The 24,759-nt window shown below is 60.0% G+C and overlaps 1 protein-coding gene across 1 annotated transcript in view; it reads left to right on the forward strand.

Annotated features, from left to right (window-relative positions):
* LOC119099045 (protein phosphatase 1 regulatory subunit 16A) overlaps positions 1-24,759 on the forward strand; it is a gene marked incomplete at its 3' end in the record, with an annotated part of 50,955 nt that overhangs the window by 19,481 nt on the left and 6,715 nt on the right. Inside the window, 3 exon segments of the mRNA XM_037222095.1 lie at positions 1,891-1,961; positions 18,337-18,482; positions 23,227-23,246. Coding sequence (XP_037077990.1) covers positions 1,891-1,961; positions 18,337-18,482; positions 23,227-23,246 — 237 coding nt within the window.

Raw genomic sequence — 24,759 nt, forward strand, 5'->3', positions numbered from 1 at the left:
TCGGATGGCGCCCGATTGTGACGTGCGGGTGCGGCGTACGGGCGCCTCACCCAAGCGTCGGCCGAGAGCCGAGCTTGCCGTATTTTGGAGAGGCACGGGCGGTGCGAGAGCCACCCCATCCCCATCCTCCTCCTCGTTTTCTGGAGCCTGTGGGCGTTGTGTAGAAGAAGGGGCCTTAGTATCTCAGTGTGCCCCCAACGTTTTGAAATGCCCTGCTGTCGCAGTCGTTGCTTAACGCAAACAAAACTATGCATATTATGTACGCGCAGGCGACCAATTTCTGGAGCTGACGGCCGCGATGTCTTAGATTATGAGCCGGCTGCTGGGCGCTAGCTGGGGAAATGACAGAGCCTGATCCTACGTAATGCTTGACAAACGAGTTCTGTCACTCAGCGGCGGCTCGCCGATGACGCTTCGACGATGATGTTTGGAATGTGGGCTGTCGCCGCTCTGTTGGGACGATCGTTGGAATTCAACAGCGACCTATAGGGTCTGCCGCAAACGCGTCGTTTGCGCCATCGTTGACACGGCTTTCACTGATATGCTAACACATTTATGGTCGGTTTATTGTTTTACAGTGGCAGTGGCACTGATGCGTCAACGACTCTCGACAGTTGACCTATCTGTGGAATGTAGTGGGCGGGAGCGTCCCGCGTGCTTCCAAGCGCCGTGCTGTCCGGCCGAGGGCACGAGGGTGCTGTCACCTGTTGAGGCTAGGCTGAACCGCCGCTGACGTCCGGCTCGGGCGCTGCTGTTGGTCACTCCGCTCTCGGTTTGAAAAATTGCTGGTGGGTTTGGTTAAGCCAACCGTGCTGCACCAACCACGTTCGTCGCAGATATCCCGATGGAGATCGCACGAATCATTAGCGAAAACACCCGCGATCTTGTGTCTTGCTATGATCGCTCTGGTGTCTTGGATCGCTATGATGGATCTGTGTCTTGCTATGATTGGAGCCGCCGCGGCGGAACATCCGTGCCCAATCCTCCCTAGCGCCGCTCCGGTCCCAGCGGCCTACAAACATGTCCGTGTCCGTCGGTCGGCCGCGTCGCCGGGGCACCGTCAGCTTATAAGCGGACTAAGAAGGCTCGGAAGTGTGCTTGGATCGATCGTTGTCCTATTACTAACGGCGAGCTGCCGAGTGCGAGGCGCTGTCGGCCGGATTTTGAAGCTCTCGCTTCTCCACAACACAGCGAGTGGGGTCTTCACGAGGTTACTGTGCTGATCGTGGTGTGATTTTAGCAGACATGGCAGGGGATGCGACCGCTGTCAGTGCGTGTTGTAACTACCGGCGGAAGTCAAACCGGCATCGTCTTGTTGTACCATAATGTTCGGGTATCTACTTACTGTGCCGTAGTCAAAACTACTTAAGTGACTACTGGACGTCCGTGGTAGGGGACAGATTCACCCCTTGCCGAAGAGTAACATTGGAGGAAGTCGGCATTTAGATACAGTTGGCGAAAGTTGTACGACGTAGTAGGTCGCAAGTGGATAAGCATTCGCAAATACCTTAGTTGCCGGTACGCGTTTCGCGATTTGCCATATTTGATCTAAAGCCGTACTTCTCCGGACGATTTGTAGTTCGTACGCTTGGAAAGACCAAAAAAGAAATGGATCATCTCTCCTTTTGGACAGTACGAACGGCAACAGTTTTTGTTGATTCAAGGTGCAAAATATTTAAAATTTCAACGGGGGGGGGGGGCACCCATTGTCCCCTGACAAAGACTTGTACCGAATTCACTGGACCCAGCCGCCCGTATCGCTCCTTACCAGCCGTCCCAAGGGTGTGGTCGGACGACGGGAGTGGGCGCAAAATAATCTCCGACGTCGGCGCGCCTGCAAACTCCAATCACACCGTCATCACGTGGCTGACGGACGCGTCCCTGTTGCAGTGCGACGACTGCTGGAGTCAGGCGTGGACCCCGACTCGACCAACGAGGACGGCCTGACCGCCCTGCACCAGGTGAGCCGCACCACCCACCGGCCGGGTCGTGGCCCGCGTGACCCCTGGTCGGGCAGGTCTCGGGTCGTCCCCGATTGACCAGGTCATGTCGGGTCAGGTTAGCGTGATCGCCCAGGTCATCGCAGGTGGGGTCGTGTTTTGACTGCCCATGTCTCACCAGGCCATCCCAGGTGGGGTCATGTTTCAACTGCCCGTGTCACATCAGGTCATCCCAGGTGGGGTCGTGTTTCGACTGCCGGTGTCACACCAGGTCGTGCCAGGTGGGATCGTGTTTCAACTGCCCGTGACACACCAGGTCATCCCAGGTGGGGTCATGTTTCGACTGCCCGTGTCACACCAGGTCATCCCAGGTGGGGTCATGTTTCGACTGCCCGTGTCACACCAGGTCATCCCAGGTGGGGTCATGTTTCGACTGCCCGCGTCACACCAGGTCGTCCCAGGTGGGGTCATGTTTCAACTGCCCGCGTCACACCAGGTCACTCCCAATCGGCTCCGTTCCCCCCGGGTCACCGCTGGCCACGTGTGACCCAGAGAGGCCTCGTCTCCCGACCAGTGGGTCCCCGCAGCACGTGTGCAAACAGCAAACACCCCGGGGCGCAGCGTGCTTCCCAATTACCAACTCGGAGATGCCGACCGAAGGGTGCTGGGAGGGGAGGCCACTGGGCGGCATAGGACAGGGAGGAGTTCTGAATCTGAGCGTCGCTGAGCTGGGTCCGAGCTGGTCCGATCCCACGGCGCTGACCTTGCCGCCAGGGTGGACATGTGCTACGGGCATGGCGTGAGCAGCTGCGCGCTGTGTAATGCGCACGGCTGCGCGCTGTGTAATACGCCCAGCTGTGCGGTGGCGGACACAGCTGCGCCGGCTAATGAGAGCGGTCAAGTCTTCAGTGTGCGCTGATGGGCGCGGCGGCGCAGCGCGCATGTGTGACGGTGACGCCCGTCTGGGGCCGGACCGGCGGGCGCCCCGGCCGTCCGGTCGCCAGGTACCCACAGGCTCGTGCGCCGCTGGCAGTCGGGGCCGTTAGTCGACAGGTGTAATGGGTCTATGGGCCCGCGGCGCTGCGCGCTGGCGCAGGCCGCCCCGCTCGGCCAGCGACGACCTAGTCGGGCTCATGTTGTTTGGGCTCTTGGTATGGTGAAGTTTGGCGAACGGTCTGGCGAGGATAATATATATAGGAGCCATTGTCGTTTTGATAAACTGCTGCAAACAGGCAGCGTAAAGGATTACATTAAGAATGTTACCTATTCTGGGTCTGTTTTGCAAATGGTTTATTTCAACCATACCAAATAATAGTAAGTGGGGGACAAAGTATTGTCAGTAGCTATGTGCGTCTGCAAATTGACTCAGAGCTCCCGGCATATTACGGTGGGCGGTCTGTTACGAACCGTTCATCCAGTCAGGTCGCCTGTAAGTGTGCCTGTCATTACACCCAAGGGCGGTGCCAGCGCCGGGGGACGCGTCCACGGTTATGCTGAAGCATGCTTGTGCTGCTCCTGACTAGGAATGGACCGGAAATATCCGTCCATCCGCCCCCCCCCCCCCCCTCCCCCTCCTGCCCAATCAATCATTACTCTTTGCTGCCACCCCTGAGCTCGGCCGCTGTTGTGAATACGGCGTGCGCATGCCATGCTGCGGTGGTCTGGTGTGCCACATGTCGCGTGCTGGCCTGTGAGTCCGTCATGCACCCCTGGCGTGGCCGTGTTCGTGGCTAGGACCCCACCGGTCGCCGGCCGGCCGAATGCTGCGTGTTCGCTCCCCTCGATCGCGTGCAGGGCGTCGCGCGTGCTCCCAGCGATCGGCCAGTGCGCGGACGGTCCAGTCGCCTCCGAGGGTGTCGTCCGGGGCCTCCGGGGTGGCTCCGAACCGGGGATAAGGATCGGGCTCCGGCTCCGGCTCCCACCTCCGGGGACGTCGCCTGGTGTCTCCGGAGTGGCGTCGGACCGAGGATGAGGAGCTGGCTCCGGCTCCGGCTTCGGCTCCGGCTCCGGCTCCGGCTCCCACCTCCCAGAGCGTCGTCCGGGATCTCCGGGGAGGCTCCGGACCGGAGATGAGGATCTGGTTCCGTTGGAGCTCGGCGAAGGAGGAGCCCCTTAGAGATGTATGCGGCTCTCTTGGCGCAGGATTTTTTGCGGCTGCTAGTGTTTGAAGGGAAAGGCGTCCGGTTGGCACGTTGTTCCTGCGTTTTGTGTCTCCTCTCTGACCCTCATGAAACTCATCGTATGCATATCATTCATTGGTGTTTAGCGACTCGAATTCGCACGCTTTCAAGCGCATGCGTCTCGTGAGATGGGTAATGTGGACTTGGAGGACATTCTCAGTTATTTCGAAAATGAAGTACCCGAAAAGTATACGTGAATAGTGAAGAACTTGCTCGGAAACACACATGGAGGCGTGTTTAGTTTGCCTTTCCTCAAGGGCCAATGTCTACCGTCTTCGCAAGGCCGTTAACGCGACATGGTAGGCTTTCCTGCAGCGAATAGCGTCAGCTCCCATGTCAAACTGCGGCGCCCAGCTCTTGACAACATACGGCTGCCCGGTACACCCGTCAGACTGCGGCGCCCAACTCTTGACAACATACGGCTGCCCGGTGCACCCGTCAGACTGTTGCGCCCAACTCTTGACAACATACGGCTGCCCGGTGCACCCGTCAGACTGCGGCGCCCAATTCTTGACAACATACGGCTGCCCGGTGCACCCGTCAGACTGCGGCGCCCAATTCTTGACAACATACGGCCGCCCGGTAACCTGTCAGACTGCGGCGCCCAGCCCTTGACAACACACGGCCGCCCGGTGCACCCGCCAGACTGTTGCGCCCAGCTCTTGACAACATACGGCCGCCCGGTGCACCCGTCAGACTGCGGCGCCCAGCTCTTGACAACACACGGCCGCCCGGTACACCCGTCAGACTGCGGCGCCCAGCTCTTGACAACATACGGCCGCCCGGTACACCCGTCAGACTGCGTCGCCCAACTCTTGACAACATACGTCCGCCCGGTGCACCCGTCAGACTGCGGCGCCCAACTCTTGACAACATACGGCCGCCCGGTGCACCCGTCAGACTGCGGCGCCCAGCTCTTGACAACACACGGCCGCCCGGTGCACCCGTCAGACTGTTGCGCCCAGCTCCTGACAACATACGGCCGCCCGGTGCACCCGTCAGACTGCGGCGCCCAACTCTTGACAACATTTCGCCGCCCGGTACACCCGTCAGACTGTTGCGCCCAACTCTTGACAACATACTGCCGCCCGGTGCACCCGTCAGACTGCGGCGCCCAACTCTTGACAACATACGGCCGCCCGGTAACCTGTCAGACTGTTGCGCCCAACTCTTGACAGCATACGGCCGCCCGGTGCACCCGTCAGACTGCGGCGCCCAACTCTTGACAACATACGGCCGCCCGGTGCACCCGTCAGACTGCGGCGCCCAGCTCTTGACAACATACGGCCGCCCGGTGCACCCGTCAGACTGCGGCGCCCAACTCTTGACAACATACGGCCCCCCGGTAACCTGTCAGACTGCGGCGCCCAACTCTTGACAACATACTGCCGCCCGGTGCACCCGTCAGACTGCGGCGCCCAACTCTTGACAACATACGGCCGCCCGGTGCACCCGTCAGACTGCGGCGCCCAGCTCTTGACAACATACTGCCGCCCGGTGCACCCGTTCCCCCATAACTGCAAGTTCTCTCGGAAACGCCTTCAGGAACTTGCATTGTAATGCCTTCTGGAGTGACGTTCGCTGTTCTGTCCGGGTCTGTTTGGCACTCCGCGTTCAATGCCACGTCGTCCAACAGTGAAAACGCAGAGAAGGAGAAGGTCAAGTCTGGCAACGCAAGGACCTCCCGTTGTGTCGCAGGTCGGCGGCTGGGAGAATTCCGTCACCCGGGGGGGTGCAGCCCTGACAGATGTCTCCTGTTCGGGGATGGGATCGTCTCCTGTAAGGGGATGGGACCTCAGGGGCTCGGCTGCGCGTCGTTTTGGCCCTGTTTGCTCAGCGATGGACCATTGGGATGTTTGGAGAGGAGAGGGAAGACGGTGTGCGTGGTCCCCCACCCTCTACCCCGCTGTAGCACTGGAAGAATGTAGCGCAATTCTTCCTGCGGGATAAAAGCAAACTGAAAGCTGTTGCTCCCCTGACTAATGCTTCCATGCTCCCGGAATCTTGCTCGTGTGAGTCGCGTGCGGTGTCATCCGTATGCTTCAAAAGCGGCACATAACTTGCTCATGGGTGGCATCGGCTGCCGGTCATCCAGGCTGGCACTCGACTCTGTGTGGAAGCGCAATTTACTCCAGCACTGTCCAAATTATCCGTGGGCCGCGCTGCAGTCGATTTCTGAGATAAATTGGTCTGAGCCGTAGCTCAAGGGGCTGGTGTGTTCCGAGCGGTCCGAACGGTTGACTCAAATCTGAATATCGTGAGCAATTACTGCTCTCGCTTTGACGACCTGTATGAGCAATAGGTGGAATAATGAGCACACGTTTTACGTTTTGTAGTTGAAGTGTGTGCCGCTCGTCGTTTGATGTACGCCACAGAACACGTTGCATTCCAAACTGCTGTCACGGTCGTCGAGACTTTTCCGATTTGTTCTCAGAATAGAGTTGGGTTTTCATCGAAATACGAGCCGGCTCATAGTTTCACCGCGCTGCTGGGAGTCAGAATCAGATCATCCCTACGGACTGTGGGTCGGAGTCGGACTCGGTCAGAAGCGGTAACGACAAAACTCAAGGTTAAGGCTGGCTCTGGTCGCAGATGTTCTCCATCACACCAACAATGCCATTCACAACTGGTTGACTTTTAGTGTTGGGTGTTCGTCACTAGAGGACAGTAGCTCAGTCTTGCGCCGCCAGATGGCTCTGCCTGTCAGCCGTGTGCCGTAAGGCGGCGACACCTGCGACCGCTCAGACCACATGATCGAGATCCGCGCGGATCGCTTCACCGCTGCCGACATCGGCTGAAACACGCCATATGCAGCGAGGGGCCCGACGTTCTTCCCATGCTTCAATGCTTATGAGCCTCAATATGACACCTTTGGACATGGTGTGGAAAGGAGCTACTTAAAATCACAATGTCTCTCAAGTACTTTTGAAATGCTCACCTCTTGCGCCCGTGGGCGGCAACTCGAATAGGGTAGGTGTGGACACTTTCGTACCATGTGAAGTTTGGTGAGGGAAATCCGCACCAACTTCCTGATGCGCACATGTATTTTAGATGACAAGCCCTGCAATACTTCCACTAAAACACAGCTTTACAACATGAGGTATTGCATCAGCTGCATGCGACGTAGGCTATCTATTCATTGTCGATTTCATCAGTTTTCTACTTGAATTTGGTCTACTACACAACCAGTTTCAAGACATTGTCTCGCTCACCTTATGCTGCACAGCACGTTATTGTGCAGACTGAACAATGGAAGTTATATCTGTTTTGATGGTAGAAGTTTAGAAGCCAGCCTCAGGTTTCAGTACCGTTTCTAGTGGATATGCTGCGAATTTTTCGTTTAGAAAAAATAGTAAGGCAGTTTAATATCGGTGTCGGTTTTCCATCGGCGTGGATTTTCCACACCGATTTCTGCATCTAATTTGAGTTTTTTTGATGGCTTATATTGTACTGTGTGTGCAACATGTGTATTATCGATGTAGAGCACAGCTGACATGTGTATTACCGATGTACAGCATAACTGATATGTGTGTTATCGATGCAGAGCGCAGCTGACATGTGTATTTTCGGTGCGGAGCACAGTTGACATGCTTATTATCGATGTAGGACACAACTGACGTAGTATTATTGATATACAGCACAGCCGACATCTGTGTTTTCGGTGTAGTCATAATTTCCCATTTTCCGTCTGACGTTAATTAAGAGAATATTCAGTGCCGGGAACTCAAAACATGATCTTTGTGTAACCTAACGCAGTCCTTTTCTGGTTAGACTTCCACATTCACGCTGTTGGGCGCGAACTACCCGTGCGCGCGACATTTATCATTTTCGGTTCTTGCGAGATGCTTTTGACCAGCTTCATGTCGTCAGGACCCCGCTGTAGCACGCATGCATGCAGCGAGCCCGCCTCGACCTCGATTCATCGGGCTTCGTGGAAAGAAAGACTACTCGGGCGACCCAGAATTAGCTGATGGATAATAGCTGAGCCCTTGGCAGAGGTCACTGGATCGAATGGTCTCTTGAATTCGAACCAGATCGTCTTCTCCGAGTTCCACGAGTTCTGCGACCTGTCCAGCGCCGCCCCGAGCCCACCTCTCGGCGACCTCGGAGGGTCCTGGCCCACGTCCCCGCTGACTGCGGCCCGGGCTCTGTCGGCGCGCGTGGCTGGTCCTCTTCTCTCGGGCGAGCAGCCGAGGTGGCGCCAGGCCAGAATCGGGGCCAATTGCCCCGGCGAACGGCATGCGGCACTCCGCCCCGCCCCCGGCTGCGCCGCCGGGACGCTGTCCAGCCAGACGGGTGGCAGCGCTCGGCCGCTGTCGGCGACGGAGGGGAGGGAGGGGGGGGGGGCGGGGCTGAACCGGTCACTGTCCGCTGTCCACTGTCCGCTGTCCGGTGGGCTTCCGAGGCCCGGCTGCTTGCATAGAAGAAAAGAGCAGTTGGTCGCCATGGTGCCTTCAAAGCTTGCTGAGCTTCTCATTGCTGTGGAAATCCGCCGCCATGTTAAACTAGACTAAACCTGGTCACTTTTTTGGCACTATACGCTTCTGCCACGTGTGTCAGCCAGGTTCCGCCTCGTTCCGTCGTTATGGTGGGTTGATACAGGGCTTCGCGCTAAAGATCCAATGAGAATGCCTGCGCCACCCCGTGCCAGCTGCGCGCGATTGACGGGGTTCCTGCTCTCGGAATGCCGGATATGGCCGTTGAGCGTTGCGTTGCGTTAGAAATGCTGCTTTGTGACGTTGCGTAGGTGGTAATGCCAGTGCTCAAGATTAGGAGGGATCAACTCGACTACAGTTATTGCTAGCAAAGCGTTTTAGTCTGTGTTAACTGAACGTAACATGCAGGTCTCAACCCATTCCAAAGTTGATTACCTGGAAAAGACAAGCCCGGAGGGTCGGATGCAAACTTAGACGTCAGTATTAGAACAGCAGCGTTATCTGTCCCCAGGGAAGAGACCGAACTTAAGTCGGCTCGGGAAGGCCCCCTCTGTTACGTAAGACATTTCGCGAGGTGTTTTCGCTCATGGAACCGTGCAGGCCCATTTTAAGCCAGTGCGTAATGATGTGTCTATATTAGTATGTCACATGAATTTTAGATAGAGCTAGTTGGATCAGCAGCATGATGATGTGTATGGAGGGGGGGGGGGGATGAGAAAAGCCCACGGGAGGGAATCCCACGGCTGAAATAAATGTGCACGTTTTTCTGGACTCATTCACTGTTATAAGCCTTAAGTTATTGTTATTTCGTTTTAAATGGAATCTGACGGTCAAGCCCGTTGTCATCGAATCATTTTGAATTATGTTTGAGATATGCTCCATCAAAGCCCAGTTCCATCCGATACCGGGCAGCCCAAGACCCCTAGTGATGTGTCAGGGAAGGGTGATCACATGAGCTGGTATTGCGTAGAGCTCTTTCATTTTACCATCCTGCAGCATTCTATGACAGACGCTCGGGTTTTCTTTCAGTCTTTGTCAGTCGGATACTTTTGCTGGCTGAGGGAGGGTTGCAGTCAAACTGAGTCGGCCATGGTGTGCTTGAAACGATGGCACATTGGTGGACCGCAGTCGTTCGGTTGCTTCCTAATAATTCGTGGAAAGAACTGGACCCGGCAAAGAATCGTTTTTACAGCTAAAAGGAGCTCAAAGTTGCTTTGTATCCTTTTATCTGTGTGTGTGTGTGTGTGTGCGTGCGTGCGTGCGTGCGTGCGTGCGTGCGTGCGTGCGTGCGTGCGTGCGTGCGAGCGTGCGTGCGTGCGTGCGTGCGTGCGTGCGTGCGTGCGTGCGTGCGTGCGTGCGTGCGTGCGTGCGTGCGTGCGTGCGTGCGTGCGTGCGTGTGTGTGTGTGTGTGTGTGTGTGTGTGTGTGTGTGTGTGTGTGTGTGTGTGTGTGTGTGTGTGTGTGTGTGTGTGTGTGTGTGTGTGTGTGTGTGTGTGTGTGTGTGTGCGCGTGCGTGTGTGCGTGCGTGCGTGCGTGCGTGCATGCGTCCTGCTACCTGAAATGCTCTCCTTACGTCGCAATCATTCTGGAGACGTTTGGCGCAGCATGTGCCCGATGTGAGTTACCAGGGGGATATTTTCATTATGGCAGTGTTTTGGTCCTAAGCGCTTCGGTCGAAGACGAGGTTTAAAAGCGGCAATATGTTGTGCGTTCGGGATTTGCTGGGCTGAAAACTGCTCTTCTGAGTCGAGGTGCTCAGATCCTTTTATGAAAAGTAAAATTGGAAACCTGTTCCGGCGGCCCCGTTGGCGTATGAATTTCCAGCCGAGCCAACGCCGCCGTGGCAAGCCAAGCGAAGGCTGTGACGTCATCGGCGTCAGCTGGCGACGCGCGACAGCGGCCGCGTCCTACCTGGCAGCGGCGCTTGTCCGGTGAGGCGGCTCGACGCCAGCTGGCCCGAGCATGGAAGGAGGGGGTGGGGGGGGGGATTGTCGTCAGAAGAACGCTATCGATGTGTATTGACCGTTGGACGGATGAGACCGACCGTGACTGATGCTATTGGGGAATGTATAGTTAGATGGTCTTATAAAATTGCTGTGCGATATTACTGAGGAAGGGAGAGCACGGTGCAGACAATTTGCCAAGCCAACAGGCCATCATTTTAGCCGCTTGTCACATCTAGTGTGTCCTCGCCACTTCAGGGCCGCCACGGTGTACAACATCGGTCATGTGGTTATGCGCATACTTAGTCCGTGTTTATCGTATTTCACAGTCACGTACAGTCTCATCGTCAATGCTATGGCGTGTTTCCGATGAAGCACGCTGTGCCTCGCGGCACAGCTGTGTGGTGCGACCGGTGCGTGAACGGCGGGGTTCCTGTGATCAGCACGCGGACGCTTTGTCCGCCCCGGCGTGCGTGCACTTCTGGTCGTGCTCGAGGCAGCTTCAAGACGGTCCTGTTCCGCTGCGGCAGTCATTACGAGGCCGCCTCGAGACGCGGCGTCGGAGCTGCCAAGCGTGGCTGAATTGCGGTTGGAGAGTCGAACGCCGGCGGTGAGCAGTGATGGAAGCTCTCGGCCCGAGCGGCCGCGGCGCAGCCGAGAGCAGGTCGCCGATGTACCCGTCGCGGGAATGTACGGACGTGGCTGGTGGCTGGGTCTCTGGAGCCAGTGCAGAGGTCAGAGCGGCGTGTAGCCCTGGTCGTGGACGGGAGCGTGGGACATCGGCCGGGTGTTGGCGCTGGTGCTGGGTCGGAGGTCGGAGCGGCGTGTAGCCCTGGTCGTAGACGGGCGCGTCGGACATCGGCCGGGTGCTGGCGCTGGTGCTGGGTCGGAGGTCGGAGCAGCGTGTAGCCCTGGTCGTGGACGGGTGTGTCGGCCATCGGCTGGGTGCTGGCGCTGGTGCTGGGTCGGAGGTTGGAGCGGCCCGTAGCCCCGGTCGTGGACGGGAGTGTCGGACATCGGCCGGGTGCTCGCGCTGGTTCTGGGTCGGGCGGGACTCCTGTGCTGAACCGGAGCACGGCTGCGGCCGTTATCAACGTCCAAAGGCGGGAAATTACCGAGCCCATTCAGTTAAGTTCCGTATCCAAGTTATGGCCCCCATTGTGCCGCTCATTGGTCAGTGGCACGCGCTGTCCACATTCCGTACCAGGCAGCTGTTGCCGGACAGGCTATGCTTTCCGGCACAGGGCTTAATTGTGCCGCTCGTTTTGCCACAGCGACCCGGTGTCGGTCACGCCCGCTGAGTCTTCTAACGGACATGTCTAGACGCGGGCAGGGACGCCCATTGAATGTTGAAGCAACTCAGCAAAACATGTTATTGGCGCTGCCGACTGTGTTCCGAAGCAGAAAAAACCAGTGCCGTCTTCTGCGTCTGAATGCTGCCTAACTACAGCGGCGTACACTCTGATTGGTGCCGATTCAGCGGCTGGCGGCGGTGTGCGGCATGCCACCGGCGGCGGCGTGCCGCATGCCACCAGCGGCGGTGTGCCGCATACCACCGGCGGCGGTGTGCCGCATGCCACCGGCGGCGGTGTACCGCGTGCCACCGGCGGTGGTGTGTCGCATGCCACCGGCGGCTGAGTCGTTGCTCAGACGGCGCGCGCCACCTGCCCGCGACCGCCAACGCCGGTTACCCCACGTCAGGTCCCTCCAGTCGCGGACACCCACCGGTACCTGCCGCTGCACAACAGGCGCCGGCCGCTTGGCCGTCGGCGTTTGCGCTGGGTGCCGTCCTCCACCGTTGCTGCTGACTGGCGTGGGTTCAGCTCGATGTTGCGTGTCGTCCCACCGTTAGTAGACGGCGTGAGGCAGGATGGCGTCGGCGCCCGTCCTGTTCACGAATGTTTAGCGGTTGGGGGATGTTGCTGTCGGAAATGCTTGTCGCTCGACGCCCCCCCCCCCCCCCTCTCTCCCCGCGCCCACAGCTCGCATTTTGAACACATTTGTCCTAACCATGCTTTCATCGAGGATGAAGACAACGCGGTCGCGACGTGAACGAAAGGACGGATCATGCGAGAAACGGCAGGTCGTCACAGATCTCGGAGATCGCTCGTCACAGGGACGAATTGGGCCGGAAATCACAGCGCCGCCCGGCACATTGGGTCAGGCGCTCTGCCATGCGGGGCTTCGCGTTAGCGCGAGCGGTGACAGTGTCGCCGATGTGACGTGTCAGCGTTGTCGGCGTCAGCGTGGGCCCCGCGTGATACCGCGCGGCGCGCGTCGTGCCCGCGGCGTTGCGTAGAGAGTACGTGCCGTTCGACACCGTCAAGCAGCGGGCGGGCTGACCCGCCAGCGCGTTCAGCAGTAGGGTCAACCGTCGACACCTGAGGTGCGGGCGGCGGCCGACTGATAACGTCACGCCGGGCGGCTGACCTGGGGCTGACCCGAGGCCGCGGCCCGGGCCCGGGCGCCAGTCCGTGGCCGGGTGGGCCGGCTCTGGCCGGCACCGCGCGGACCCGACACCCCCGGGGTCCGGTCGGGGCAGCCGGCAATGGTGTGTCCGGCACGCTGTTGTGGCCTGGCGTGGTCGTCCTGACGCTGGCAATCCTCGCTTCAGGCGGATCCCGTACAGGATCGTTGGTGGACAGAAAAGCGGCTTGTGCAGCGGCTTTGCCCCAAGCTGCTTGTAGCTAAGCACTTGGCATTTGGCCAAACATTTCGTGAGCCAAGCGGATTGCCGTTCATAGCGGATGCGTCGCTCAGGTTAATGTTTCTGGGATGAGAATCCGGCGGGCGGTAGGCGAGTTTGGGTTGAGGGTCTTCGCCCTGACGTATCCTCGCAGACTTGACCGCAACTTGTGGCCTTCGGGCTTCATGTCTTAGTTCGTGTCCAGCCACCCCTACGGTCTTCGCCCTCCCAGCCCGTCCCATCCTTCCGACGGGCCCTGTCACACAAGCGTTTCGATTAACGCGCGCTCGGGTGGGGGTCAGATGGACCCCCGAAGGTTTTTCCGGAATGGTTTCCGAATGGCGCGGCGTAGCCGCGCCAACTTTTAATGGTTGTAGACGATTGAGTAGCGGATCGTTTGCTATCACAAATTTAGATATACCTTGTAAGGTCGCTGACCTACGGCGGGTCAAAGGCAAGCCATGGATTTAGCAGTCAATTCTAGAGAATCGTCCAATCTGATGCAACCACGGAGTGTTAAACAAAGTCACACACCTCGTATATACTTTCTTAGGGCAACAGAATAATTGAATCAATAAACTGCATTGGCCTTGGACCAGGTATGAAGGTCAGGTTAAGATTAAAACCAACCCGTTTTATAACCCCATGGCTTGCTGATGGGTTAGTTTCTGGTGCTCGTTTAAAATGTATTGATAACAGGAACCGCATTATACATCCTCAGTGGACTTCATTAAGGTCAGAATAGGTCACTGATCTGAAATGACCCAGGTTGACATTTCGTTTTTTAGGAACGTACTGCCTAGTGTGATCTTTGTCGCTTATTCATATGCAGAGCTCAAAGCAGTCTTATACGACTCTTGGTCACCATGACCTTCAGAAGATCAAACAAGGTCACTGACCATAAATGAGCATGTGAACTTTTGCTTGGAACAGGTATCTAGGTTCTGAATGTACTTTGGAGACCAACCAAGAGTTTGACCTTGTTTGGCCTCATCTGACTACTTATTTGACGCAGGTCATTACCTAGGAACCTCAAAATTTGACCTAAGTGAGTTCACGTACGAGCCAGCACATCCTATGAATTTGGTGTCCGTAGCTCTCTTAGTTTCTGAGGCCTCAGGGGGTCAGATTGACCCCCACACCCGAGCGAAGGTTATCCAACAGGCCACCCGGGCGCGTGTTAACCCCGGCCAGACCTGCTTATCTCCGCCCGTCTCCGTCTGTTCTGGTCGTCGCCGTCGTCTCCTTCCTTCGCCGCTCCCCGCGGGGGCCGTCGGGCCCGCTCCGCCTTCCTTCCTTCCTGCTGCCGGACGCGGAGCTCGCGAGAACAACCGCCTGGCAGACGTCAGGGCTGTTAGCGCCGCCGGCGTCCCTGGGCGGGCAGAGCGCCGGGCCGGCCTCCTCCGGCGTCGTCGGGCTTTGTCCGGGCTCCCCGCGGTCCGAGCGGCCGTGATTGGGTGGTGCCGATCAGCAGCAGTGCGTGAATGGACGTTTTCTCCCCGTGATTGGCCTGGTGAGGGGAACGAGCCGTAGAAATGGGAGGTGGTCGCTGTCGGCGTGGGATGAGCGACCACCTCACGTAGGCGCCCTTGAAGGACATGCGGTTGAACAGACGCTAGACTTGAGCAGGCACTGCTATTTAGTTTTAGTTCTTCTATTACCCGTCCACTTAAAGAACCCGCTTTCAGACGCTTACGTTGAAGTCACTGTGCAGACCCACAAACCGAACTTCCAGTGACTGATGCAGGCATGATTGCCTTCGTATTGTCCTGACACAGCAAGTGCTGATTTATAAAGGAGTTGCCAAGAGATGTTCTGGATCGGATGGAATGTACTTGATTCTGCCGAACGTTGAGCCAGGACGTGTCCCAACGCCTGACGTTACCGCTCGCTGTTGTCGGGGGTCCGGTGGCGCCGCCTCCTGCTGAAATCAGAGCGTCCACTGGCGCCCGACACGAGCCATGCCGAGCGCGGCGGTGTGGACAGGGACGGCTGGACTGGAGCAGTGCAGACAGCTGGCGGTGTGGGCCCCGTGAGCAGGGACGGCTGGACTGGAACAGCGCAGACAGTCGGCGGTATGGGCCCCGTGAGCAGGGACGGCTGGACTGGAACAGCGCAGGCAGTCGGCGGTGTGGGCCCCGTGAGCAGGGACGGCTGGACTGGAACAGCGCAGACAGTCGGCGGTGTGAGCCCCGTGAGCAGGGACGGCTGGACTGGAACAGTGCAGACAGCCGGCAGTGTGGGCCCCGGGAGCAGGGATTGCTAGACTGGAACAGTGCAGACAGCCGGCGGTGTGGGCCCCGGGAGCAGGGGCGGCTGGACTGGAACAGTGCAGACAGTCGGGCAGGCGGTGTGGGCCCCGGAAGCAGGGGCGGCTGGACTGGAACAGTGCAGACAGTCGGGCAGGCGGTGTGGGCCCCGGGAGCAGGGGCGGCTGGACTGGAACAGTGCAGGCAGCCGGCGGTGTGGGCCCCGTGAACAGGGACGGCTGGACTGGAACAGTGCAGGCAGCCGGCGGTGTGGGCCCCGTGAGCAGGGGCGGCTGGACTAGAACAGTGCAGACAGCCGGCGGTGTGGGCCCCGTGAGCAGGGACGGCTGGACTGGAACAGTGCAGGCAGCCGGCGGTGTGGGCCCCGGGAACAGGGACGGCTGGACTGGAACAGTGCAGGCAGCCGGCGGTGTGGGCCCCGGGAACAGGGACGGCTGGACTGGAACAGTGCAGGCAGCCGGCGGTGGGAGCCCCACAGCTCCCGACCAATCACCTCCACGCCCGGGAATCCTGCGACCCGCCCCATGGAAGATTTCCTTGTGATTGTGCTCGCATCGGCCGATTAAATGACCTCTGACCTTTCGCGCGTCGCTGGAAGTCACGTGGTCTGGTGCGACGACAGGTGACTCGGCAATTGGCTTGGGCCATCCCGCTTCTACATCTTGATCACTTGGAGAGGACTAGTGCAATGACCCGGATTGACGACAATTTGCTGGTAGAGGCATCGTTCTGGCCGCAGTGATGGAGCGGCCCACTTCATCGTCGATAAAGCGGGCCGTTGGTAATTTGAAATGTGAACTTAAACCTAAGTTAATGCAGGACAAACTGTCGTGGTCGGTGATCATTTACAGCTATCATCCTTAGGGCAGAAGCACGGTCTTAAATGATAGCTCGCCGGAAGTTCCCGCGAGCACATTTGTACTTTTGGTTGGGGATGACCATCAGAGACATCCCAGCACACTGCGGATATTTTAATTCGTGGATGTCCATGTCGGACTCTGGGCGTCGCTCGTGTGTTCGGTGATGCACTCAAGTCACCACGACTTGCCATGGGGGAAGGCCTGACCGTCGCGATTTTGTGACCCCTACACACCTCCCGGCCGCCCCTGCGTCATTGCGCCGCACCCGCCGTGACCCGCGACCGGGCATACGCGGCCGCCGCTGGCGCCGACGGACCACCGTCGGCACCGATGGACCACCGTCGGCACCGGTAAACCACCGTCGGGACCGACGGACCACCGTCGTGACCGGCGGACCGCCGCCGGTGCCGATAGACCATCATCCGCTTCGACAGACCATCGTCGGGACAGGCAGACCCCCGTCGGGCCTGACAAACCGCCGCCGGCACCGATAGGCCGCCGTTGGGACCGACGAACCGCCGCCGGCACTGACGGACCACCGTCGGGGCCGACACTTCAGCTCAGCCGCGCCGTAGCTCACACGGAATCGGGGTCGCCGTCTGGCCGGGCGGCCGATTGCGAGTTACGACCGGTCGGCCCGCGCCCCGGCGGCCGTCGGTCAGCCTTAGCGTCGGGCCGCCGGTCAGCATCAGCGTCGGGCCGCCGGTCAGCATCAGCGTCGGGCCGCCGGCCAGCATCAACGTCGGCCGGTCAGCCTCAGCGTCGGGCCGCCGGTCAGCATCAGCGTCGGGCCGCCGTTCAGCTTCAGCGTCGGCATCAGCGTCGGGCCGTCGGTCAGCATCAGCGTCGGGCCGTCGGTCAGCATCAGTGTCGGGCCGTCGGTCAGCATGTCGGGCCGTCGGTCAGCATCAGTGTTACCAACCTCAGCCAGAGCGGCGAACTTGTCCGGCAGAGGGGCGGGCGGGGGGGGGGGGGGGCTCTGCCTTCGGGGCCGCGGCTGCGCAGCCGATCGTTCGGTGGACGCTCGACGTCGGGGGATTTCAGCCGCCGGGCCTGTGGCGGCCGTTAAGTGACCCGCCCGTCGTGCTGCCGGGGATAAGCAGGCGCTTAAGCGTCGTCAAATGGAGTGGAGTCACGTTCGCGGCGCCCCTGGCGGTGTCCGGAATTGAAATGGTGTAGCCTTTTAGACTGCCCTCCGTGGGGGGGGGGGGGGGGGGGGGGGAGGGAAGAGGGGAGTGAGCTTTTGCCATGACCGCTTTGCGCTTCGCCGCTTTGCCGACGGTTTGCCCTTAAGCTCTTGGTTGATCGAGAGATGGGCGTCAGCGGCACTGATATGTGGAAGCGTTTGCCGCTAGCCTTTTGAATTAAGGACGTCTTCGGCCTAGCTCATTAACGTAGTTCACATGCAGCACAAAATGCAACGCAATGTTTCCGGGAAAGAAACGGAAGTGCCACCTGACAGGCTGGCAGCCCTTGCACCTGTGTGTGGCGGCCGTGCTGGCGGAGGGCGCTGTTGAGCCCTGCCCGGGGCTGGCCCACCCCGACCCCGACCCCGGCCCGGCCGCCGAGGCCGGCCGGGCCGCCAGCACCGACGCCGTATCACTCCCATCGTGCAGATGCGATCGGCCCGACCCGTGCCGTTGAGTCGCTCTCGGCGGCGCGCGCGTGATTTATCGGCGTGGGTTGCGTCGCGGAGCCGGTCCCACCGCCCCCACCGGTCCCACCGCCCCCGCCGGTGCCGCCGCCCCCGCCGGTGCCCCGGGTACCCTCAGACGACCTGCCCGACGGCGGGATGAGTTCGCCCCGCGCTGTCGCCTCCAGACCCCCAGACTGAGGCGATTGGCAAGAGCTTGTGTAACCGCTGTGGGCCGTGCTCAGACGTCTGCATTTCTGTGTATTGCGCCGTCCCGTGCGTGCGGCAGTGCTGTGTCACGTCGTCCCATGCGTGCGTTAGTGCTGTGTGTCACGTCGTCCCATGCGTGCGTTAGTGCTGTGTGTCACACCGTCCCATGCGTGCGACAGTGCTGCATCGACGACTCGGAGGCCATGATGGCGGTGCTGCTGGACCACGGCGCCAACGTGAACGCCGAGGACAGCGAGCGGTGGACGCCGCTGCACGCGGCAGCCACCTGCGGCCACCTGCACCTGGTGCGACACCTGGTGGAGAGGTCAGTCGGCGCCGCTGGCCAGGTCACGCACGGCCGCGCTCTGTGACTGGCTAGCTTTTGATGGTGTGGTCTCATTAATTGGGGCTGGTTGTTGTGTGCCGCTGTCAGGACCTGATTGTTTTGTCCGTGCAAAAGTTAGCTTTGTCCTATCTGACGTGCATAGATCAGAAAAAGGTGAGTAATGTAATGAACGCCCAGAGAAAGACGTGGCCGCGCGCCGTGGTCTAACCAACGATTTCAAAATCACTGAATGCCTCTCGTGAGCATCATAGCATGTTTGACGTTGCCGGGCGCGCGCTTAACGCCACCTTTAGTTGCCCCGATGATCCCACGTAACGGAGCGCTTATCGCGCGACCAATGACAGTCGTGGCAGTGGTCGGTCTGATCGCGGGTGGCCGTCTGTCCTCGGCGAGGGATGAATGTTGGTGGCTGGGCTATACCGTGAAGCGCTGCGGTAAAGCTGCGCGGTACTGTTTGGCTCTTGAGTGATGCGAATTAGCGGATCGGCTGCACCACCGCAGGGTCGCTGGTCATTATCGTCGGGGTGAACTACGCTCAGCGGAGGCCTCGGGCCCATCGTTACTTAAAGTATCGCACTGGGTAGCGCGTTCGATGCGATGAAGTGCGCTGTGTGTGGGACTCGAACCCGAAGTCTCTCTGCAATGAGATCGGCACTCTTCCTTTTCAACTTACTCTACCCCGCTTGTCCATGATCCACTTCACGTCGTCACCTAAGCACGCTGGATGTGCGACCTAGTTGTTCTCGCTGTGTGCGACAAGAGTTGCGTGATGCGTGGTGCGAAACTCGTTTTCCGCGTGGAAAGGTGGAAAGGTATGGAGAGGTATATAAAAGCGGTGGTTTGATTTGGTTGGAATTAGCACATGATATAGGTGTACGTGCAGTACTAAACAGGAACAATCACCAAAGGCGTCAAGATATATTGTGAGCGACGGCTGGAAAGTAAACCAGAGTTTCCGCTACATAAGCTTCCCTGTCCGAGGGTTTTTTTAGTGGAGTTTTCAGGCCTTCGTCCGGTATGAGGCTGGTCATTGATTTGCAAAGGATCGGTCTGTTGTCCTGATACTCTGAAAGTTCATTCATGGAGTGCTGATGGAGCTTGAGATTCGAAGCGTCCGTTTTCGACACTTGTTTTTAATATGCTATGATAATTGCGTTTACCGCACTTTTTCCATAAGGTACTTGCATAACACCAATTCTTGAGACAATTGCGAAATCGAGTGGCCGCGCAGTTGCTCGCAGCGGAACTAAAATGTAGGTCACGTGCGATGCCACTTCAGAAAAGCAAAAATGAGTCGATTAATGAATAGGAAAAGGTAATGATTTTGGTGAGGCCTATGAACGAAGCAAATAATTACGCGTGCCTTAGATAGGGAGTGCGATATGGTGACCTGCAGGATGATGCAGTCTTTAACGCGGCTGGAAGCATGTGCTGGTTTCCACGTTACTTTGTCGTGCGACGCGTGCCTATGTCGATTAACTATGTGGCGGCGGACGGGCGACTGTGAGGCTGTGACCCAGCTGCACCACTCAGCAGTGTCGCTCGGAGGGCCGGTCGGGGCCGGCGAGCGAGGAGCTGGCAAACGGCGGCGCTGCATCAGCAACCGCAATCATCCGTCGGACTCCAGAGGCCCTGGAGCCCAGCCGGCGGAGCGGGTAGCGCTCAGAGGCCGCCGAACACGAGAGGCCCCGGAGCTCAGCCGGCGGGGCGAGACGCGATGAGAGGCCCCGGAGCTCAGCCGGCGGAGCGGGGTGCGCTCAGAGGCCACTGGACGGAGAGGCCCCCGGAGCTCAGGCGGTGGGGCGGGACGCGGTCAGAGGCCGCCGAACACGAGAGGCCCCGGAGCTCAGCCGGCGGGGCGGGACGCGGTCAGAGGCCGCCGAACACTAGAGGCCCCGGAGCTCAACCGGCGGGGCGGGACGCGGTCAGACGCCGCCGAACGCGAGAGGCCCCGGAGCTGAGCCGGCGGGGCGGAACGCGGTCAGAGGCCCCCGAGCGCGAGACGGCCCGGAGCTCAGCCGGCGGGGCGGGGTGCGCTCAGAGGCCGCTGGACGGAGAGGCCCAGGAGCCCAGCGGTAGGGCGGAACGCAGTCAGACGCCTCCGAACGCGAGAGGCGCCGGAGCTGAGCCGGCGGGGCGGCACGCCGTCAGAGGCCGCTGGACGGGGAGGCCCTGAAACTCAGCCGGCGTGGCGGGGGCGCGCTCAGACGCCGCGTCCTGCGGCGCGACTCCGGCCGTCCGCGCGTGCTGGTCTGGGGAGGATGCGAGAGGGCACGGCAGCGAAACAGCGTACGCCGCCGACGGCTGCGACGGACGGCCCGCCGGCTGGATGAGCGGCCGCCCACCGACGGCCGGCCGGGAAGCGACGCCGGATGAGATGCGGTCACGTTTCCGCCCGCTCGTGGCGACATCCCGCCGGGAGACGGCCGGGATTGGGCCGGGCCGAACCTGGAGCCGCTCATTTGATTAGGCGGCGCTGGTCGCGCCCGGCAGAGATTGGCTGCCCGGTTACGGCCGGCTGGGGCGCTTGGGCGTCACTCGATTCCTCGAAGCGGTGGCCGTTGCAGAAGTTTTACGGGTGTTGCCGGGGATACGCGCACCGGTGAAGCCAGGTAGACGTTGGTAATGTCCTTGTGTGCCTTCTTGAGAGCTGGCTTGAGATTTAATATCATCTCTGTGATGTGCTGGGTATTGAGCGGTGGATTGTGGTTTCCGTTACGAAGACGGGCTCTTGGCCATGCGTTTGTATGCCTGGTTGGCTGTCACTGTGGGTACACAAATATCGCCTCCTTGATTCGCTGGAGGCGCAGCGGGCTCTGGCCAAGTGGTCCCGAGTCGTCGAGTATTGAAGGAAGCGCCGTCTTCCCATCTTGCCGTCGGTATGCAGTGAGTTGTGACCATGTGAATGCTTCCACACGATGTTGTTGCGGAGCGCCGTCGCCACGAGTGTGTGCTGGGTGGTGGGTACTGGTGGGCAGACCGCCGGCGGTGCTGCCGGAGACGCCTACCCAGCCGCGGCCGATGGAGGGTGGCGTACTCTGAATAGCTATAGAGGTGCTGATAGGAGCGGATACCAACACGTATCAACGTAGATTGGGTGTGTGACTGGAATCGTTGCTCCCTGTGAGGATATATGGTGTCATTTCGAACCGGTGAGCACAACACGAATGCGTATTTGAAGCACGCTTCGTTGAGAAAACATTCCACTGCGCTCGGCGGACGGGCTGTGGGCGTTTCTACACGAAATGTTCGTGTCGTCGAAGTGTCATTTGGACGGAATAATGGAAAACACCGAAATGTATCGCCTGTCGCGACAAACACTTGAATGCAGTCGCCTGTCGCTACGCACAGGTCAGCTTGTGTGCCGGCGGGGCACAGCGCGCCGTGTCGTTATCACGCACGCGCATATCTTCGCGATTCCGACAGATATATAACGGCTTCAGGTATCTAGAAAAGGTGAAAGTGCTTGGAACACCGACGGTAACGTGTCCGGAAACAGACTGCTTCCACAGACGCCCTGCGCGGGCGAAGGCGAGTCGGCCGGGTGGGATTGGGGTTGCTGGCAGCGTCATTGATCGCGCTCCTCTGTCGGCGGTCAGCAGACCCGTTCCCATCTGATTGGTGGCCCGCGACCGGCGGCAGCGGCGCTTGATGACTGACCCGCTCCTGGGAGGCAGGGGTGGGCGAGATGGGATATGGAATTGGCGAGATGGTATATGAGCTCGGTTAGGGTCGGGGGAAGGAGGATAACAACGGTCTCGGATGTTAGCGACGTTGCGGTTGTGACGCAGTGGCGCAGCGGCGCCGCGACTCCGACAAGTGACACGTCTGACAGGCGACGCGCTTGTAGACGCGTGTCGGCCCGGCCCCCGCGACTGGCCGGCGCTGTGGCTCTGTTGCCGACCGCGTGACCCGAGAAGAACGCCACGGACCGCCGCCCCCGCCCGGCTGCGAGCCGTGCCGTCCGGCCGCGCGCCGCCGGCCGCCGAGCGAGCGGCTGGTCCGGCGCGATCTCCGGCGTCGGCGGCGATGACGCGACGGCGACGGCAGCTCGCGCCGTCGGTTGACGCTGATGGGTGGCCCCGCGGGAGCGCGCGGGTCCGCAACGCCGCCGGCCGCGGCCGTGGGGAGAGATGACGCCTGTCATCGCTGGGATGATGCGCAGGAGCGGCGCTGTAGCGGGCGTGGTTGTGTTGCCGGTGCCGGTCGGTGGCTGGGGGGGGGGGGGGGGATGTCTGTTAACCGTTGCGCGAAGAAGCCGGGTGGATGGATGGAATGAGGTGATTTGTATAATTGGGTGGTAATCGAGTCATCCTTACATCGAGAACCTGGTATCAGTTTGGCCACTTTGCATGCAAATAGACCGCATTTTTAATTTGACAGGCCCGGACCAGACAGCTTTATAGTAAGGTGGATAACGATTTGTTGTCTTCACTGTCTTTTTCTGTATTAACTCACGGCTTGAAGTCGCGTAGAGCAGTATTTTGAAATGGTATAAACGAGTGATGCACCTAAAATGATACAGAACCAGACTAACAAAGCGGCAAAGCGTATGGATAACGTTGCCGATGCTTCCGAGTTTTCTTCTGCCAAACGTTGCCGCTGTTCTCGAGATGGCCCAGGGGACTACGCCTCCAGCACGTGGCCGTCGAGATGTCACCGACTGTGTGGTGCCATGCCATGCACTGCAGCACGTGCCGCTCACAGCACCTCCGCCTTGCAGAGGCGCCAACCATGCTGGCGGTGAACGCCGACGTCAACATGGCGTACGACATCTGCGAGCACAACGCCGCGCTGGAGTACATCGAGACGCAGATGGCGCTGCGGGGCATCACGCAGGAGCTGATCGGTCAGTGGACAGCCGGGGCTCGTCTGCTCGGTCAGTGGGCAGCCGGGGCGCGTCTGCTCGGCCAGTGGGCAGCCGGGACGCGTCTGCTCGACAGGAGCTGATCGGTTAGTGGGCAGCCGGGGCGCGTCTGCTCGACAGGAGCTGATCGGTCAGTGGGCAGCCGGGGCGCGTCTGCTCGGCAGGAGCTGATCGGGCAGTGGGCAGCCAGGGCGCGTGCTTGGCGGGAGCTGATGGGTCAGGGGGCCGCTGGGACGTGTCTGCTCGGCCAGTGGGCCGCCGGGACGTGACTGCTCGGTCAGTGGGCCACCGGGGCGCGTCTGCTCGGCAGGGCTGTTTGTCCACCGCAGATCGCTTCGGAGGGCGCTCGTGGGGGGGGGGGGGGGCATTGTGGGCTGTCCGGCGGGATTTTGTTTAGGCGTCAGACAGAGCAAAACAATACTAGCCATGTTTGGGGCGGCATCACAGCACCACCCCATCTGGGTGCGCAAGAGCAACGGCGGATTCAAGCGGAAGCCACGAAGCTGATGAAATTCACCTGATAAGTAATCCTGATCGATGCCGGCCCGACATTCTGCCGCCGAGGGTCTGGTCGGCACCAGGGCTACCTCCGTTTTTTCCTCCATCACGGAAGTGGCCCGTGTTTGACTTGTCTCGAGTTCGACAACGCCGCCATCACCAGCGAATTGGTCGCATCTTGCACGTTAGAACCGAAGCCTGGCCTGCCCGCCTCCGACGCGCCTCCTCCGGCGTGCCCCCCCGCGTGCCGGCCCGCCCGTGCCCGTCTGAGCCCCGATCCGGCCGTCCCGTCCCGTCCCGTCCGTCCCGTCCCGTCCCGTCCCGTCCCGTCCCGTCCCGTCCCGTCCCCGTCGCTCTGTTGTCGTGTGGCGGCCGCGCGCTGTACTGCGATGTCAGTCTTACCGGGAAGCGTGGCCCGCCCTGCGGCAGAGCGGACACTCGCGGCTGCCCTCGCCATCTGGCCGGCTGTATGACCGCCAGCTACTGACACGTGAGGCAGCGGATTTGCGGTGTTACCTGATGGTGCGGCCGTCCGCCGTGTATCCGATGTTCGCCGCCGTTGTGCGGACTCTACCTCGGTGTTACCGCTGTGCGAACAAAACCTCGGTTACCGCTGAGCAAGCTCGGTCTCGGTGTTACTGTGCGAACTCGGCCCGTTGTTACCCTGCCCGAACTTACCGCTGCACGAACTCGGCCACGGTGTTATCACCCGCTGTGCTGCTGTGCTGTCCAGCGTGTCATGTCGTGTCCCGTGTGACAGTGCAGCGCTGGCAGCCGTGCGGCACCTGCCCGCGATGCTGTTTGCTGTGCCACTGCCGTGGCGGCAGTCCGCTGCGCCACCATCCGATACGCGCTGTGCTGATGTTCTGCTATCAAACTGGTCCGCGGAGA

Source organism: Pollicipes pollicipes, unplaced genomic scaffold (genome assembly GCF_011947565.3).
Source record: "Pollicipes pollicipes isolate AB1234 unplaced genomic scaffold, Ppol_2.1 Scaffold_4740;HRSCAF=5597_pilon_pilon_pilon, whole genome shotgun sequence".
NCBI classification, from domain to species: domain Eukaryota; kingdom Metazoa; phylum Arthropoda; class Thecostraca; order Pollicipedomorpha; family Pollicipedidae; genus Pollicipes; species Pollicipes pollicipes.